Source organism: Taudactylus pleione, unplaced genomic scaffold, assembly GCF_031769625.1.
Source record: "Taudactylus pleione unplaced genomic scaffold, aTauple2 ptg001240l, whole genome shotgun sequence".
NCBI lineage: Eukaryota > Metazoa > Chordata > Amphibia > Anura > Myobatrachidae > Taudactylus > Taudactylus pleione.
In genome coordinates this window covers 172,921-191,609 of record NW_028285640.1, presented here as the reverse complement: position 1 = coordinate 191,609, position 18,689 = coordinate 172,921, and the positions used below count along the sequence as shown (strand labels likewise).

The 18,689-nt window shown below is 42.9% G+C and overlaps 1 protein-coding gene across 7 annotated transcripts in view; it reads left to right on the top strand.

Moving 5' to 3' along the window:
- NRBP2 (nuclear receptor binding protein 2) overlaps window positions 1-18,689 on the top strand; it is a 220,245-nt gene that overhangs the window by 159,674 nt on the left and 41,882 nt on the right. For all 7 annotated transcript variants that reach the window (XM_088462449.1, XM_088462444.1, XM_088462447.1 and 4 more), the window contains one exon: window positions 13,341-13,364. In XM_088462449.1, the coding sequence (XP_088318575.1) occupies window positions 13,341-13,364 (24 nt within the window). The remainder of the gene's footprint in view (window positions 1-13,340; window positions 13,365-18,689) is intronic.

Below are 18,689 nucleotides of genomic sequence, written 5' to 3'. Positions count from 1 at the left end.
TTTTACACGCAGCATGTAATAATACCGACTGTTCTTACACGCAGCATGTAATAATACCGGCTGTTCTTACACGCAGCATGTAATAATACCGACTGTTCTTACACGCAGCATGTAATAATACCGGCTGTTCTTACACGCAGTATGTAATAATACCGGCTGTTCTTACACGCAGTATGTAATAATACCGGCTGTTATTACACGCAGCATGTAATAATACCGGCTGTTCTTACACGCAGTATGTAATAATACCGGCTGTTATTACACGCTGCATGTAATAATACCGTCTGTTCTTACACGCATCACGTAATAATACCGGCTGCTCTTACACGCAGCATGTAATAATACCGGCTGTTCTTACACGCAGTATGTAATAGTACCGGCTGGTCTTACACGCAGCATGTAATAATACCGGCTGGTCTTACACACAGCACGTAATAATACCCTCTGTTCTTACACGCAGCACGTAATAATACCGACTGTTCTTACACGCAGTACGTAATAATACCGTCTGTTCTTACACGCAGTACGTAATAATACCGTCTGTTCTTACACCCAGCACGTAATGATACCGGCTGTTATTACACCCAGCACGTAATAATACCGTCTGTTCTTACACGCAGTATGTAATAATACCGTCTGTTCTTACACGCAGTATGTAATAATACCGGCTGGTCTTACACACAGCACATAATAATACCGTCTGTTCTTACACGCAGTATGTAATAATACAGACTGTTCTTACACGCAGTATGTAATAATACCGACTGTTCTTACACACAGTATGTAATAATACCGTCTATTCTTACACGCAGTATGTAATAATACAGACTGTTCTTACACGCAGTATGTAATAATACCGACTGTTCTTACACGCAGCATGTGATAATACCGACTATTCTTACACGCAGCATGTAATAATACCGGCTGTTCTTACACGCAGTATGTAATAATACCGGCTGTTCTTACACGCAGTATGTAATAATACCGGCTGTTATTACACGCAGCATGTAATAATACCGGCTGTTCTTACACGCAGTATGTAATAATACCGGCTGTTCTTACACGCAGCATGTAATAATACCGACTGTTCTTACACGCAGCATGTAATAATACCGGCTGTTCTTACACGCAGTATGTAATAATACCGGCTGTTATTACACGCTGCATGTAATAATACCGTCTGTTCTTACACGCATCACGTAATAATACCGGCTGCTCTTACACGCAGCATGTAATAATACCGGCTGTTCTTACACGCAGTATGTAATAGTACCGGCTGGTCTTACACGCAGCATGTAATAATACCGGCTGGTCTTACACACAGCACGTAATAATACCGTCTGTTCTTACACGCAGCACGTAATAATACCGACTGTTCTTACACGCAGTACGTAATAATACCGTCTGTTCTTACACGCAGTACGTAATAATACCGTCTGTTCTTACACCCAGCACGTAATGATACCGGCTGTTATTACACACAGCACATAATAATACCGTCTGTTCTTACACGCAGTATGTAATAATACCGTCTGTTCTTACACGCAGTATGTAATAATACAGACTGTTCTTACACGCAGTATGTAATAATACCGACTGTTCTTACACACAGTATGTAATAATACCGTCTATTCTTACACGCAGTATGTAATAATACAGACTGTTCTTACACGCAGTATGTAATAATACCGACTGTTCTTGCACGCAGCATGTAATAATACCGACTGTTCTTACACGCAGCATGTAATAATACCGGCTGTTCTTACACGCAGTATGTAATAATACCGGCTGTTCTTACACGCAGTATGTAATAATACCGGCTGTTATTACACGCAGCATGTAATAATACCGGCTGTTCTTACACGCAGTATGTAATAATACCGGCTGTTATTACACGCTGCATGTAATAATACCGTCTGTTCTTACACGCATCACGTAATAATACCGGCTGCTCTTACACGCAGCATGTAATAATACCGGCTGTTCTTACACGCAGTATGTAATAGTACCGGCTGGTCTTACACACAGTATGTAATAATACCGTCTATTCTTACACGCAGTATGTAATAATACCATCTGTTCTTACACGCAGTATGTAATAATACCGTCTGTTCTTACACGCAGCATGTAATAATACCATCTGTTCTTACACGCAGTATGTAATAATACAGGCTGATCTTACACGCAGCATGTAATAATACCGGCTGTTCTTACACGCAGCATGTAATAATACCGACTGTTCTTACACGCAGCATGTAATAATACCGGCTGTTCTTACACGCAGTATGTAATAATACCGGCTGTTCTTACACGCAGTATGTAATAATACCGGCTGTTATTACACGCAGCATGTAATAATACCGGCTGTTCTTACACGCAGTATGTAATAATACCGGCTGTTATTACACGCTGCATGTAATAATACCGTCTGTTCTTACACGCATCACGTAATAATACCGGCTGCTCTTACACGCAGCATGTAATAATACCGGCTGTTCTTACACGCAGTATGTAATAGTACCGGCTGGTCTTACACGCAGCATGTAATAATACCGGCTGGTCTTACACACAGCACGTAATAATACCGTCTGTTCTTACACGCAGCACGTAATAATACCGACTGTTCTTACACGCAGTACGTAATAATACCGTCTGTTCTTACACGCAGTACGTAATAATACCGTCTGTTCTTACACCCAGCACGTAATGATACCGGCTGTTATTACACACAGCACATAATAATACCGTCTGTTCTTACACGCAGTATGTAATAATACCGTCTGTTCTTACACGCAGTATGTAATAATACCGGCTGGTCTTACACACAGCACATAATAATACCGTCTGTTCTTACACGCAGTATGTAATAATACAGACTGTTCTTACACGCAGTATGTAATAATACCGACTGTTCTTACACACAGTATGTAATAATACCGTCTATTCTTACACGCAGTATGTAATAATACAGACTGTTCTTACACGCAGTATGTAATAATACCGACTGTTCTTACACGCAGCATGTAATAATACCGACTGTTCTTACACGCAGCATGTAATAATACCGGCTGTTCTTACACGCAGTATGTAATAATACCGGCTGTTCTTACACGCAGTATGTAATAATACCGGCTGTTATTACACGCAGCATGTAATAATACCGGCTGTTCTTACACGCAGTATGTAATAATACCGGCTGTTATTACACGCTGCATGTAATAATACCGTCTGTTCTTACACGCATCACGTAATAATACCGGCTGCTCTTACACGCAGCATGTAATAATACCGGCTGTTCTTACACGCAGTATGTAATAGTACCGGCTGGTCTTACACGCAGTATGTAATAATACCGGCTGGTCTTACACACAGCACGTAATAATACCGGCTGCTCTTACACGCAGCATGTAATAATACCGGCTGTTCTTACACGCAGCATGTAATAGTACCGGCTGGTCTTACACGCAGCATGTAATAATACCGGCTGGTCTTACACACAGCACGTAATAATACCGTCTGTTCTTACACGCAGCACGTAATAATACCGACTGTTCTTACACGCAGTACGTAATAATACCGTCTGTTCTTACACGCAGCACGTAATAATACCGACTGTTCTTACACGCATCACGTAATAATACCGGCTGCTCTTACACGCAGCATGTAATAATACCGGCTGTTCTTACACGCAGCATGTAATAGTACCGGCTGGTCTTACACGCAGCATGTAATAATACCGGCTGGTCTTACACACAGCACGTAATAATACCGTCTGTTCTTACACGCAGCACGTAATAATACCGACTGTTCTTACACGCAGTACGTAATAATACCGTCTGTTCTTACACCCAGCACGTAATGATACCGGCTGTTATTACACACAGCACATAATAATACCGTCTGTTCTTACACGCAGTATGTAACAATACCGTCTGTTCTTACACGCAGTATGTAATAATACCGGCTGGTCTTACACACAGCACATAATAATACCGTCTGTTCTTACACGCAGCATGTAATAATACCGGCTGGTCTTACACACAGTATGTAATAATACCGTCTATTCTTACACGCAGTATGTAATAATACAGGCTGATCTTACACGCAGCACGTAATAATACCAGCTGCTTTTACACGCAGTATGTAATAATACCGACTGTTCTTACACGCAGTATGTAATAATACCGACTGTTCTTACACGCAGCATGTAATAATACCGACTGTTCTTACACGCAGCATGTAATAATACCGGCTGTTCTTACACGCAGTATATAATAATACCGGCTGTTCTTACACGCAGTATGTAATAATACCGGCTGTTATTACACGCAGCATGTAATAATACCGGCTGTTCTTACACGCAGTATGTAATAATACCGGCTGTTATTACACGCTGCATGTAATAATTCCGTCTGTTCTTACACGCATCACGTAATAATACCGGCTGCTCTTACACGCAGCATGTAATAATACCGGCTGTTCTTACACGCAGTATGTAATAGTACCGGCTGGTCTTACACGCAGCATGTAATAATACCGGCTGGTCTTACACACAGCACGTAATAATACCGTCTGTTCTTACACGCAGCACGTAATAATACCGACTGTTCTTACACGCAGTACGTAATAATACCGTCTGTTCTTACACGCAGTACGTAATAATACCGGCTGTTATTACACACAGCACATAATAATACCGTCTGTTCTTACACGCAGTATGTAATAATACCGTCTGTTCTTACACGCAGCATGTAATAATACCATCTGTTCTTACACGCAGCATGTAATAATACCGGCTGTTCTTACACGCAGTATGTAATAATACCGGCTGTTATTACACGCTGCATGTAATAATACCGTCTGTTCTTACACGCATCACGTAATAATACCGGCTGCTCTTACACGCAGCATGTAATAATACCGGCTGTTCTTACACGCAGTATGTAATAGTACCGGCTGGTCTTACACGCAGCATGTAATAATACCGGCTGGTCTTACACACAGCACGTAATAATACCGTCTGTTCTTACACGCAGCACGTAATAATACCGACTGTTCTTACACGCAGTACGTAATAATACCGTCTGTTCTTACACGCAGTACGTAATAATACCGTCTGTTCTTACACACAGCACGTAATGATACCGGCTGTTATTACACACAGCACATAATAATACCGTCTGTTCTTACACGCAGTATGTAATAATACCGTCTGTTCTTACACGCAGCATGTAATAATACCATCTGTTCTTACACGCAGCATGTAATAATACCGTCTGTTCTTACACGCAGTATGTAATAGTACCGGCTGGTCTTACACACAGTATGTAATAATACCGACTGGTCTTACACACAGTATGTAATAATACCGACTGTTCTTACACGCAGCATGTAATAATACCGACTGTTCTTACACGCAGCATGTAATAATACCGGCTGTTATTACACGCAGAACATAATTATACCGGCTGTTACATACAGCACGTAATAATACCGGTAGTTATTTCACGCGGAATCGGTGTGAAATATTGTTCGATTCCCGGCAACGCCTGGCCAACAAATGAGCAGAGCCCGGCAGCGGAACTCCAATAGCGCTGGAAATCCCGATCGTCGCTAAGGTAAGTATTGTCTAACCTAACCCTCCTTAGGGGTGCCTAACCCTAACCTCCCCCCCAAGTGCCTAACCCTAACCCCCCCTTCCCCCCCGGGGGTGCCTAACCCTCCCTCCCCCTAGCCTAACCCTAACCGTCCCGGGGGGTGCCTAACCCTAAGTCCCCCCCGGGTGCCCTAAACCTAACCCTCCCCCCCCTTCAATCGAGATGCCGGGCGCCGGTCTCCCGCCGTCGGGGAAATGTTAGGCGTCTACATCTAGACGTCCGGCATTTCACCCTCGCTGAGATATATCGGGAAGCCGGCTGTCGGTATTAAGGCAGCCGGGTTTCCCGATTGTATACCATTTCATGCAGAACATAATAATACCGGCTGTTATTACATGCAGCACATAATAATACCGGCTCTTATTACATACAGCATATAATAATACTGGCTCTTATTGCATGCAGCATATAATAATACTGGCTGTTATTACATGCAGCATATAATAATACCGGCTGTTATTACATACAGCATATACGGTAATAATACCGGCTGTTACACACAGCACGTAATAATACTGGCTGTTATTACAAGGAGAACATAATAATACCGGCTCTTATTACAGGCAGCACGTAATAATACTGGTTGTTATTTCACGCAGAACATAATAATACCGGCTGTTATTACATGCAGCACATAATAATACCGGCTGTTATTACATACAGCATATAATAATACCGGCTGTTATTACATGCAGCACATAATAATACTGGCTGTTATTACATGCAGCACATAATAATACCGGCTGTTATTACATACAGCATATAATAATACCGGCTGTTATTACATGCAGCACATAATAATACCGGCTGTTATTACATGTAGCACATAATAATACCGGCTCTTATTACATACAGCATATAATAATACTGGCTGTTATTGCATGCAGCATATAATAATACTGGCTGTTATTACATGCAGCATATAATAATACCGGCTGTTATTACATACAGCATATAATAATACCGGCTGTTATTACATGCAGCACATAATAATACCGGCTGTTATTACATACAGCATATAATAATACCGGCTGTTATTGCATACAGCATATAATAATACCGGCTGTTATTACATACAGCACATAATACTGGCTGTTATTGTATACAGCATATAATAATACCGGCTGCTTTAATTTCACGCAGTAATGTAGAGTTGAGCTTGGACACATTCCCCATTCCCCCAACTCCCAAACTGTCCGTGTATTTTACGTTTTTCGCCCCTTCCCCCGCAGTGTAACATGGATTTACCAAGTTTTAAACTTTCACCCCTGTGCTGGATGGACTCCTGGGACTTGCTTGGTTGGACGTCACGTGTCTTGCAATTTGCCAATAACTTTTAAACATATGGTTATATCCAGATACATGAACCACATATAGCTGATTTTATAAACCGTTTCTGTTCCCTATCAGTAATCCTAATATCCAGGGTGTCAGGTAATATGTCACAGAGGGACAGAGCAGGATGTTACTGTATGTCTTCTAGCATGTGATGCCCGGTAATCAGTGTATGATCTGCTAGTGACGGATATACACAGGATTGCTGAGAATAGAAATCCTGTATATATTATAAGTTATACTCCGGTTCCCAGTCCTTGTGGAGTACAACACCGGCTCATTGCATTTCTGCAGGGCCGGGGGTCTTGAAGCACAGGATGGGATTATCATGGCGTTGAGCCCAGATCTCAGCTAGGAACGCGGCTTTGCCTTACATGTAAACAAACATTACATTCTGTATAAATTCCACGGCCTGCATTTATTAGTGTTATATCTGGGGATGATGTATGTTCAGTGCTGGGACAGTGCTGCCAAGGGAACACTGCAGATATAAACTTTCTGGATGTAATATACAGCTATAAGTACAGCTGTATACAGCCTCCAGCACATAGAGCGTAATAATGTAAGCCTCCAGCACATAGAGCGTAATAATCTAAGCCTCCAGCACATAGAGCGTAATAATGTAAGCCTCCAGCACATACAACGCAATGATGTAAGCCTCCAGCACAGAGCGTAATCATGTAAGCCTCCAGCAAATAGAGTGTAATAATGTAAGCCTCCAGCACATAGAGTGTAATAATGTAAGCCTCCAGCACATAAAATGCAATAATGTAAGCCTCCAGCACATAGTGCCTGATCCAGCACTTATCGCAAATGCAACTGTGGGCCTAATTCAGACCCGCTCGCGAGCGCTGAGCGATGTTGGCCAAGTGCGCATGCGCACGACGGAGGCGGCTCTGACGTGCGCATTCGCGAGACCCGAATAACGCCGGTCAAGCCGTCGCTATGGGTTTCGCACTAAAGGGGGCGTGCTGTCGATGGTGAGTAACAGCATGCCCCCTTTGGTGGGCATGCCAGGGGCGTGGCTGCCCAGACGGAGACGTTCCCATGGGAACGCCTACCGTCTGGGGCCGGCCCCACTGACATCACAAGTGATGTCAGTGGGAGTGCCAAAAGCACTCCAGGGCTTGCGGGAACGAGACCCTACCGCAAGGGTCTCGTCGCAAGCCAGATGGTTGCGATGGTCTTGACCATCGCGACCATCTTTTTGGCCGCTCGCTATAGCTGTGGGTGGTCACCCACTGCTATGCGAGCAGCCAGGAGGCCGCTCTGAAAACTCAGAGGGATGGCCCTGATTCAGAGCGTGCGCTCTGTCAGAGCGTCTGGCTCTGAATCAGGGCCTCTGTACGCAGATCGAGCGATTGTTAGCCATTGCGCATATGTATTGCTGAGCGGTGGCTGATGTTACAGATGTATACACAGGACTGTGAGGTATTACAGAAGTGAGATAGCAGTAGTGGGTGTCTCTATGCTGGCTGAGCTGTGGCTGATGATATAGATGTATACACAGGACTGTGAGGTATTACAGATGTGAGATAGCAGTAGTAGGTGTCTCTATGCTGGCTGAGCTGTGGCTGATGTTACTGATGTATACACAGGACTGTGAGGTATTACAGATGTGAGATAGCAGTAGTGGGCGTCTCTATGCTGGCTGAGCTGTGGCTGATGTTATAGATGTATACACAGGACTGTGAGGTATTACAGATGTGAGATAGCAGTAGTGGGCGTCTCTATGCTGGCTGTGCTGTGGCTGATGTTACAGATGTATACACAGGACTGTGAGGTATTACAGATGTGAGATAGCAGTAGTGGGTGTTTCTATGCTGGCTGAGCTGTGGCTGATGTTACAGGTGTATACACAGGACTGTGAGGTATTACAGATGTGAGATAGCAGTAGTGGGTGTCTCTATGCTGGCTGAGCTGTGGCTGATGTTACAGATGTATACACAGGACTGTGAGGTATTACAGATGTGAGATAGCAGTAGTGGGTGTCTCTATGCTGGCTGAGCTGTGGCTGATGTTACAGATGTATACACAGGACTGTGAGGTATTACAGATGTGAGATAGTGGGTGTCTCTATGCTGGCTGTGCTGTGGCTGATGTTACAGATGTATACACAGGACTGTGAGGTATTACAGATGTGAGATAGCAGTAGTGGGCGTCTCTATGCTGGCTGAGCTGTGGCTGATGTTACAGATGTATACACAGGACTCTGAGGTATTACAGATGTGAGATAGCAGTAGTGGGTGTCTCTATGCTGGCTGTGCTGTGGCTGATGTTACAGATGTATACACAGGACTGGGAGGTATTACAGATGTGAGATAGCAGTAGTGGGTGTCTCTATGCTGGCTGTGCTGTGGCTGATGTTACAGATGTATAAACAGGACTGTGAGGTATTACAGATGTGAGATAGTAGTAGTGGGCGTCTCTATGCTGGCTGAGCTGTGGCTGATGTTACAGATAAATACACAGGACTGTGAGGTATTACAGATGTGAGATAGCAGGAGTGGGTGTCTCTATGCTGGCTGTGCTGTGACTGATGTTACAGATGTATACACAGGACTGGGAGGTATTACAGATGTGAGATGGCAGTAGTGGGCGTCTCTATGCTGGCTGTGCTGTGGCTGATGTTACAGATGTATACACAGGACTGTGAGGTATTACAGATGTGAGAGAGCAGTAGTGGGTGTCTCTATGCTGGCTGAGCTGTGGCTGATGTTACAGATGTATACACAGGACTGTGAGGTATTACAGATGTGAGATAGCAGTAGTAGGCGTCTCTATGCTGGCTGTGCTGTGGCTGATGTTATAGATGTATACACAGGACTGTGAGGTATTACAGATGTGAGATAGCAGTAGTGGGCGTCTCTATGCTGGCTGTGCTGTGGCTGATGTTACAGATGTATACACAGGACTGTGAGGTATTACAGATGTGAGATAGCAGTAGTGGGTGTTTCTATGCTGGCTGAGCTGTGGCTGATGTTACAGGTGTATACACAGGACTGTGAGGTATTACAGATGTGAGATAGCAGTAGTGGGTGTCTCTATGCTGGCTGAGCTGTGGCTGATGTTACAGATGTATACACAGGACTGTGAGGTATTACAGATGTGAGATAGCAGTAGTGGGTGTCTCTATGCTGGCTGAGCTGTGGCTGATGTTACAGATGTATACACAGGACTGTGAGGTATTACAGATGTGAGATAGTGGGTGTCTCTATGCTGGCTGTGCTGTGGCTGATGTTACAGATGTATACACAGGACTGTGAGGTATTACAGATGTGAGATAGCAGTAGTGGGCGTCTCTATGCTGGCTGAGCTGTGGCTGATGTTACAGATGTATACACAGGACTCTGAGGTATTACAGATGTGAGATAGCAGTAGTGGGTGTCTCTATGCTGGCTGTGCTGTGGCTGATGTTACAGATGTATACACAGGACTGGGAGGTATTACAGATGTGAGATAGCAGTAGTGGGTGTCTCTATGCTGGCTGTGCTGTGGCTGATGTTACAGATGTATAAACAGGACTGTGAGGTATTACAGATGTGAGATAGTAGTAGTGGGCGTCTCTATGCTGGCTGAGCTGTGGCTGATGTTACAGATAAATACACAGGACTGTGAGGTATTACAGATGTGAGATAGCAGGAGTGGGTGTCTCTATGCTGGCTGTGCTGTGACTGATGTTACAGATGTATACACAGGACTGGGAGGTATTACAGATGTGAGATGGCAGTAGTGGGCGTCTCTATGCTGGCTGTGCTGTGGCTGATGTTACAGATGTATACACAGGACTGTGAGGTATTACAGATGTGAGAGAGCAGTAGTGGGTGTCTCTATGCTGGCTGAGCTGTGGCTGATGTTACAGATGTATACACAGGACTGTGAGGTATTACAGATGTGAGATAGCAGTAGTAGGCGTCTCTATGCTGGCTGTGCTGTGGCTGATGTTACAGATGTATACACAGGGCTGTGAGGTATTACAGATGTGAGATAGCAGCAGTGGCCGTCTCTATGCTGGCTGTGCTGTGTCTGATGTTACAGATGTATACACAGGACTGTGAGGTATTACAGATGTGAGATAGCAGCAGTGGGCGTCTCTATGCTGGCTGTGCTGTGGCTGATGTTACAGATGTATACACAGGACTGAGATATTACAGATGTGAGATAGCAGCAGTGGGTGTCTCTATGCTGGCTGAGCTGTGGCTGATGTTACAGATGTATACACAGGACTGTGAGGTATTACAGATGTGAGAGAGCAGTAGTGGGTGTCTCTATGCTGGCTGAGCTGTGGCTGATGTTACAGATGTATACACAGGACTGTGAGGTATTACAGATGTGAGATAGCAGTAGTGGGTGTCTCTATGCTGGCTGAGCTGTGGCTGATGTTATAGATGTATACACAGGACTGTGAGGTATTATAGATGTGAGATAGCAGTAGTGGGTCTCTATGCTGGCTGTGCTGTGGCTGATGTTACAGATGTATACACAGGACTGTGAGGTATTACAGATGTGAGATAGCAGTAGTGGTGTCTCTATGCTGGCTGTGCTGTGGCTGATGTTACAGATGTATACACAGGACTGTGAGGTATTACAGATGTGAGATAGCAGCAGTGGGTGTCTCTATGCTGGCTGTGCTGTGGCTGATGTTACAGATGTATAAACAGGGCTTTGAGGTATTACAGATGTGAGATAGCAGTAGTGGGTGTCTATGCTGGCTGAGCTGTGGCTGATGTTACAGATGTATACACAGGACTGTGAGGTATTACAGATGTGAGATAGCAGCAGTGGGCGTCTCTATGCTGGCTGTGCTGTGGCTGATGTTACTGATGTATACACAGGGCTGTGAGGTATTACAGATGTGAGATAGCAGTAGTGGGTGTCTATGCTGGCTGAGCTGTGGCTGATGTTACAGATGTATACACAGGACTGTGAGGTATTACAGATGTGAGATAGCAGTAGTGGGCGTCTCTATGCTGGCTGTGCTGTGGCTGATGTTACAGGTGTATACACAGGACTGTGAGGTATTACAGATGTGAGATAGCAGTAGTGGGTGTCTATGCTGGCTGAGCTGTGGCTGATGTTACAGATGTATACACAGGACTGTGAGGTATTACAGATGTGAGATAGCAGTAGTGGGCGTCTCTATGCTGGCTGTGCTGTGGCTGATGTTACAGGTGTATACACAGGACTGTGAGGTATTACAGATGTGAGATAGCAGTAGTGGGTGTCTCTATGCTGGCTGTGCTGTGGCTGATGTTACAGATGTATACACAGGACTGTGAGGCATTACAGATGTGAGATAGTGGGTGTCTCTATGCTGGCTGTGCTGTGGCTGATGTTACAGATGTATACACAGGACTGTGATGTATTACAGATGTGAGATAGCAGTAGTGGGCGTCTCTATGCTGGCTGAGCTGTGGCTGATGTTACAGATGTATACACAGGACTGTGAGGTATTACAGATGTGAGATAGCAGTAGTGGGTGTCTATGCTGGCTGAGCTGTGGCTGATGTTACAGATGAATACACAGGACTGTGAGGTATTACAGATGTGAGATAGCAGTAGTGGGCGTCTCTATGCTGGCTGTGCTGTGGCTGATGTTACTGATGTATACACAGGACTGTGAGGTATTACAGATGTCAGAAGGCAGCAGTGGGCGTCTCTATGCTGGCTGAGTGGTGGCTTTAGCATATTTTCACAGGTGTGTTGCGTGCGATTACACAGCTGTGATCGCAATTGCGATCCGTACTGAATCAGGCCCATAGAGCATAGTGAGGTAAGCCTTCAGAGGGTGATTCAGCATTGGATGGAATTGTAAAGCTGCAAGACCTGGCAAATATTACCGCCAATGGGTGTTACTGCGAGTAGTAGCGGTAACATCTCACCATTGTGTAGCCCTTCTTTGGATCTTTTTGAGGACTTATATGTCCTTCTGAGGGAGAGGCCTCCAGACCATAACACCATCCGTTAGGTGTGGCCTTCTGACGTGGGTGGGATCCAGGCCTATCTATTCCTACTTGTAGACTGTCTATAGCAGGGGTGGCCACAGTGGTCCACAAGGGCAACAGTTCATGTTTTCCAGACCACCTGTGGATCTGTAGAATGTCAGTTAGGTATGAATGCACCTGTGCACCAGCTGCTGTCCTGGAAAATGTGACCTGTTCGGGGTCCTGGAGGGCCGGATTGGCCCCCCCTGGTCTATAGCATTCTGCCCTCTCTCATCTGCTGGACAATTTGTATGAAATGTTTTGTGAACAATACATATGTGCTAGCTCATTACTGCTTCTACTATTCATGTCTCTTTGTTCTGTTTCCGGCCTCTCCATGGAACGATGCCACATCCCTCCTCAGTCTGGCACCGGGTGTTCGCGAATGGTGAGTTTCTCCATATATATGTTACTTATATTCAGACTCTAATAGTAACTGTCCAGGAAATTTGTGTTACAGTACATTCTCTATAATCCTCTGTGCAAATACAGGTTGAGTCTCCCATATCCAAATATTCCGAAATACGGAATATTCCGAAATACGGAATATTTTTGGCATGACTCAGATTATGAAACCTTTGATTTTTGATGGATCAATGTACACAAACTTTGTCTAAGGCACAAATTATTAAAAATATTGTCTAAAATTACCTTCAGGCTGTGTGTATAAGGTGTATATGATACATAAATGAATTTCATGTATGTACACAAACTTTGTTTGAGCCACAAAATTATTGAAAATATTGTATAAAATTAACTGCAGGCTATGTGTATAAGGTGTATATAACACATAAATGCATTCTGTGTGTATATTTGGGTCCTATTCCCAAGATATTTCATATGATATGCAATTATTCCAAAATACGGAATATTCCGTTATCCAAAATACCCCTGGTCCCAAGCATTTTGGATATGGGAGACTCAACCTGTACTGTAGTTCCTCACTTCTGGGATTTGTATTTATAATGCAGCCCTCTTAGTTATTTCACAGACTTGGCGCTAATGTTGTAAGAGGTGACAGAATACCACTTCCAGGCACTTTACACGTGTTCATTTATTAGTAACACGTATGTATATAGTGACAGCATACACAGCAGTATCTTACCACATGATTATTATTAGTAACACGTATTTATATAGTGCCAGTATACACAGCAGTATCTTACCATATGATTATTATTAGTAACATGTATTTATATAGTGCCAGCATACACAGCAGTATCTTACCATATGATTATTATTAGTAACATGTATTTATATAGTGCCAGCATACACAGCAGTATCTTACCACATGATTATTATTAGTAACATGTATTTATATAGTGCCAGCATACACAGCAGTATCTTACCACATGATTATTATTAGTAACACGTATTTATATAATGCCAGTATACACAGCAGTATCTTACCATATGATTATTATTATTAGTAACATGTATTTATATAGTGCCAGCATACACAGCAGTGTCTTACCATATGATTATTATTATTATTATTAGTAACATGTATTTATATAGTGCCAGTATACACAGCAGTATCTTACCACATGATTATTATTAGTAACACGTATTTATATAATGCCAGTATACACAGCAGTATCTTACCATATGATTATTATTATTAGTAACATGTATTTATATAGTGCCAGCATACACAGCAGTGTCTTGCCATATGATTATTATTATTATTATTAGTAACATGTATTTATATAGTGCCAGTATACACAGCAGTATCTTACCATATGATTATTATTATTAGTAGTAAGATGTATTTATATAGTGCCAGTATACACAGCAGTATCTTACCAAATGATTTAAATACATCTTACTAATAATAATAATAATAATCATTTGGTAAGATACTGCTGTGTATGCTGGCACTATATAAATACATCTTACTAATAATAATAATATAGTGCCAGCATACACAGCAGTATCTTACCAAATGATTATTATTATTAAAGTAACATGTATTTATATAGTGCCAGTATACACAGCAGTATCTTACCAAATGATGATTATTATTAATAATATGTATTTCTATACTGCCAGTATACACAGCAGTATCTTACCAAATGAATATTATGTATTTATATAGTGCCAGTATACACAGTAGTATCTTACCATATGATTATTATAATAATAATATTATTATTATCATCATGTGTTTATATAGTGCCAGAATACACAGTAGTATCTTACCAAATGATGATTATTATTAGTAACATGTATTTATACTGTATAGTGCCAGTATACACAGCAGTATCTTACCAAATTATTATTATTATTATTAGTACAATGTATTTATATAGTGCCAGCATACACAGCAGTATCTTACCAAATTATTATTATAAATAACATGTATTTATATAGTGCCAGCACACACAGTAGTATCTTACCAAATGATTATTATTATTAGTAACATGTATTTATATAGTGCCAGCATAGACAGTAGTATCTTACCAAATGATGATGATTATTATTATTAGTAACATGTATTTACACAGTTCCAGTATACACAGCAGTATCTTACCAAATTATTATTATTATTATTATTATTATTAGTACCATGTATTTATATAGTGCCAGCATACACCGCAGTATCTTACCAAATTATTATTATTAGTACTATGTATTTATATAGTGCCAGCATACACAGCAGTATCTTACCAAATTATTATTATTAATACCATGTATTTATATAGTGCCAGCATACACAGCAGTATCTTACCAAATTATTATTATTATTAGTACCATGCATTTATATAGTGCCAGAATACACTGCAGTATCTTACCAAATTATTATTATTATTATTATTAGTACCATGTATTTACAGTGCCTTGCAAAAATATTCACCCCCCCCTTGGCTTTTTACCTTTTTTGTTACATTACAACCTGTAATTGATTTATTTTTTTAATCTGAATTTTATGTGATGGATTTGCACAAAATAGTCTAATTTGGTGAAGTGAAATGAAGCCCCTCAAAAGTTCTGGTGCAAACAAATTCCCTTCAGAAGTCACATAAGTAGTGAAATACAGTCCACCTGTGTGAAATCTTAGTGTCACATGATCTGTCAGTATAAACCAGTGATTTTCAACTTTTTTCAACTCGAGGCACACTAGGCAAGGTTTTAAAATTGCCAAGGCACACCATCCGGCGATGTGGCGTGCACGACCTATGCAAAACATACACATTGGCTCTCACATAAAAAAAACACACCCATTGGCCTCCACAGGAATAAAACACACATACAATGGCCCCAAAAAAATAACACACACATACATTGGCCCCCACAGAAAAAAAAACATAGGCCCTCACAGACAAAAAATAACATAGACCCCCACAGACAAAAAATAACATAGACCCCCACAGAAAAAAAATAACATAGACCCCTACAGAAAAAAATAACATAGGCCCCCACAGAAAAAAATAACATAGACCCCCACAGCAAAAAATAACATGGGCCCCCACAGAAAAAAATAACATGGGCCCCCACAGAAAAAAATAACATGGGCCCCCATAGAAAAACAATAACATAGACCCCCACAGAAAAAAAATAATAGACCCCCCACAGGAAAAAAATAACATAGGCAACCACAGAAAAAAAATAACAAGGACTCCCACAGAAACAAACAAAGAAACAAAATCACATCAAAAATAAATTTAAATTTTTTTAGACTTACCTGTCTGTCATCGGCTGCAGGTTCCCACGGTGCAGAGCTGTCAGCAGTGGCTGACTGGTTGCGGGCGGCTAGGAGGAAAGGGCTTCCTGGCCACTGGAGGGGGAGATGTACTGGCTGCCCACGGGCGGGTGGAAGAGAAGGGGTGGCTGGTCGCGGGCGGGTAGTACTGGTTTGCTGCAGGCAGGAGGAAGAGAAGGGGTGGCTAACCGCTGGCGAAGGTGGGAGTACTGGCTGGCCACAGGCGAGAGGGAGAGAAGGGGTGGCTGGCCGCGAGGGGGAGAAAAGGCCTGGCTGAGACTCTGTTCGGGCAGGCGGGCAGGCCAGGCAGACAACGCGGCATGCGTGACCTGTGTGATGTCACGCTGCCGCGTTGGGGCAGGTCACGGCCCGGGCGTGCCTGAGCCTCCCAGAGGAGCTCAGCGGCAGCGCTGCCCGGGCCGCAGCTCTTTAATGTGACCGGCGGCTCTAGCGCTGCGGCACACCTCACAACCACCCGCGGGACACTCCTGTGCCGCGGCACAGCGGTTGAAAACCTCTGGTATAAACACACCTTTTCTGAAAGGATCCAGAGGCTGCAACACCACTAAGCAAGAGGCATCACACCATGAAGACCAAGGAGCTCTCCAAACAAGTCAGGGACAAAGTTGTTGAGAAGTAAAATTCTGGGTTGGGTTATAAAAAAATATCCAAATCTTTGATGATCCCCCTGAGCACCATCAAATCCATCATCATCAAATGGAAACAACATGGTACCACAACAAACCTGCCAAGAGAGGGCCGCCCACCAAAACTCACAGCCCGGGCAAGGAGGGCATTAATCAGAGAGGCAGCACAGAAACCAAAGGTAACCCTGAAGGAGCTGCAGAGTTCCACAGCAGAGACTGGTGTATCTGTGCATGTGGACCACAATAAGCTGTACACTCCATAGAGCTGGGCTTTAAGGAAGAGTGGCTAGAAAAAGCCAATACTTAGTGATAAAAATAAGAAGACACGATTTGAGTTTGCCAGAAGGCATGTGGGCGACTCCCCAAATGTATGGAGGAAGGTGCTCTGGTCAGAGAAACTAAAATTGAACTTTTCGGCCACCAAGGAAAATGCTATATCTGGCGCAAACCCAACACATCCCATCACCCCAAGAACACCGTCCCCACAGTGACACATGGTGGTGGCAGCATCATGCTGTGGGGATGTTTTTCAGCAGCAGGGACTGGGAAACTGATTTGAGTCGAGGGAAAGATGGATGGTGCTAAATACAGGGATATTCTTGAGCAAAACTTGTTTCAGTCTGCCTGTGATCTGAGACTGGGACGGAGGTTCCCCTTCCAGCAGGACAATGACCCAAAGCATACTGCTAAAGCAACACTTAAATGTGTTGGAATGGCCTAGTCAAAGCCCAGATCTCAATCCAAGTGAGAATCTGTGGTCAGACTTGAAGATCGCTGTTCAGAAGCAAAAACCATCTAACATGAAGGAGCTGGAGCAGTTTTGCCTTGAGGGATGGGCAAAAATCCCAGGGGCAAGATGTGGCAAGCTCATAGAGACTTATCCAAAATGACTTGCAGCTGTAATTGCCGCAAAAGGTGGCTCGACAAAGTACTGATTTTAGCGGGGTGAATAGTTATGCACGCTGACGTTTTCTGTTAGTTGTCCTAAATGTTGTTTGATTCACAATATAAAAAAACCCCACAAGTTCACAGTTGTAGGCATGTTATGTGAATGAAATGATGCACACCTTCACACAATCCAGGTTGTGAGGCAACAAAACATGAAAAATTGAAAGGGGGTGAATACTTTTGCAAGGCACTGTATATAGTGCCAGCATGCACAGCAGTATCTTACCAAATTATTATTAGTACCATGTATTTATATAGTGCCAGCATACACAGCAATATCTTACCAAATTATTATTATTAGTACCATGTATTAGTGCCAGCATACACAGCAGTATCTTACCGAATTATTATTATTAGTACCATGTATTTATATAGTGCCAGCATACACAGCAGTATCTTACCAAATTATTATTAT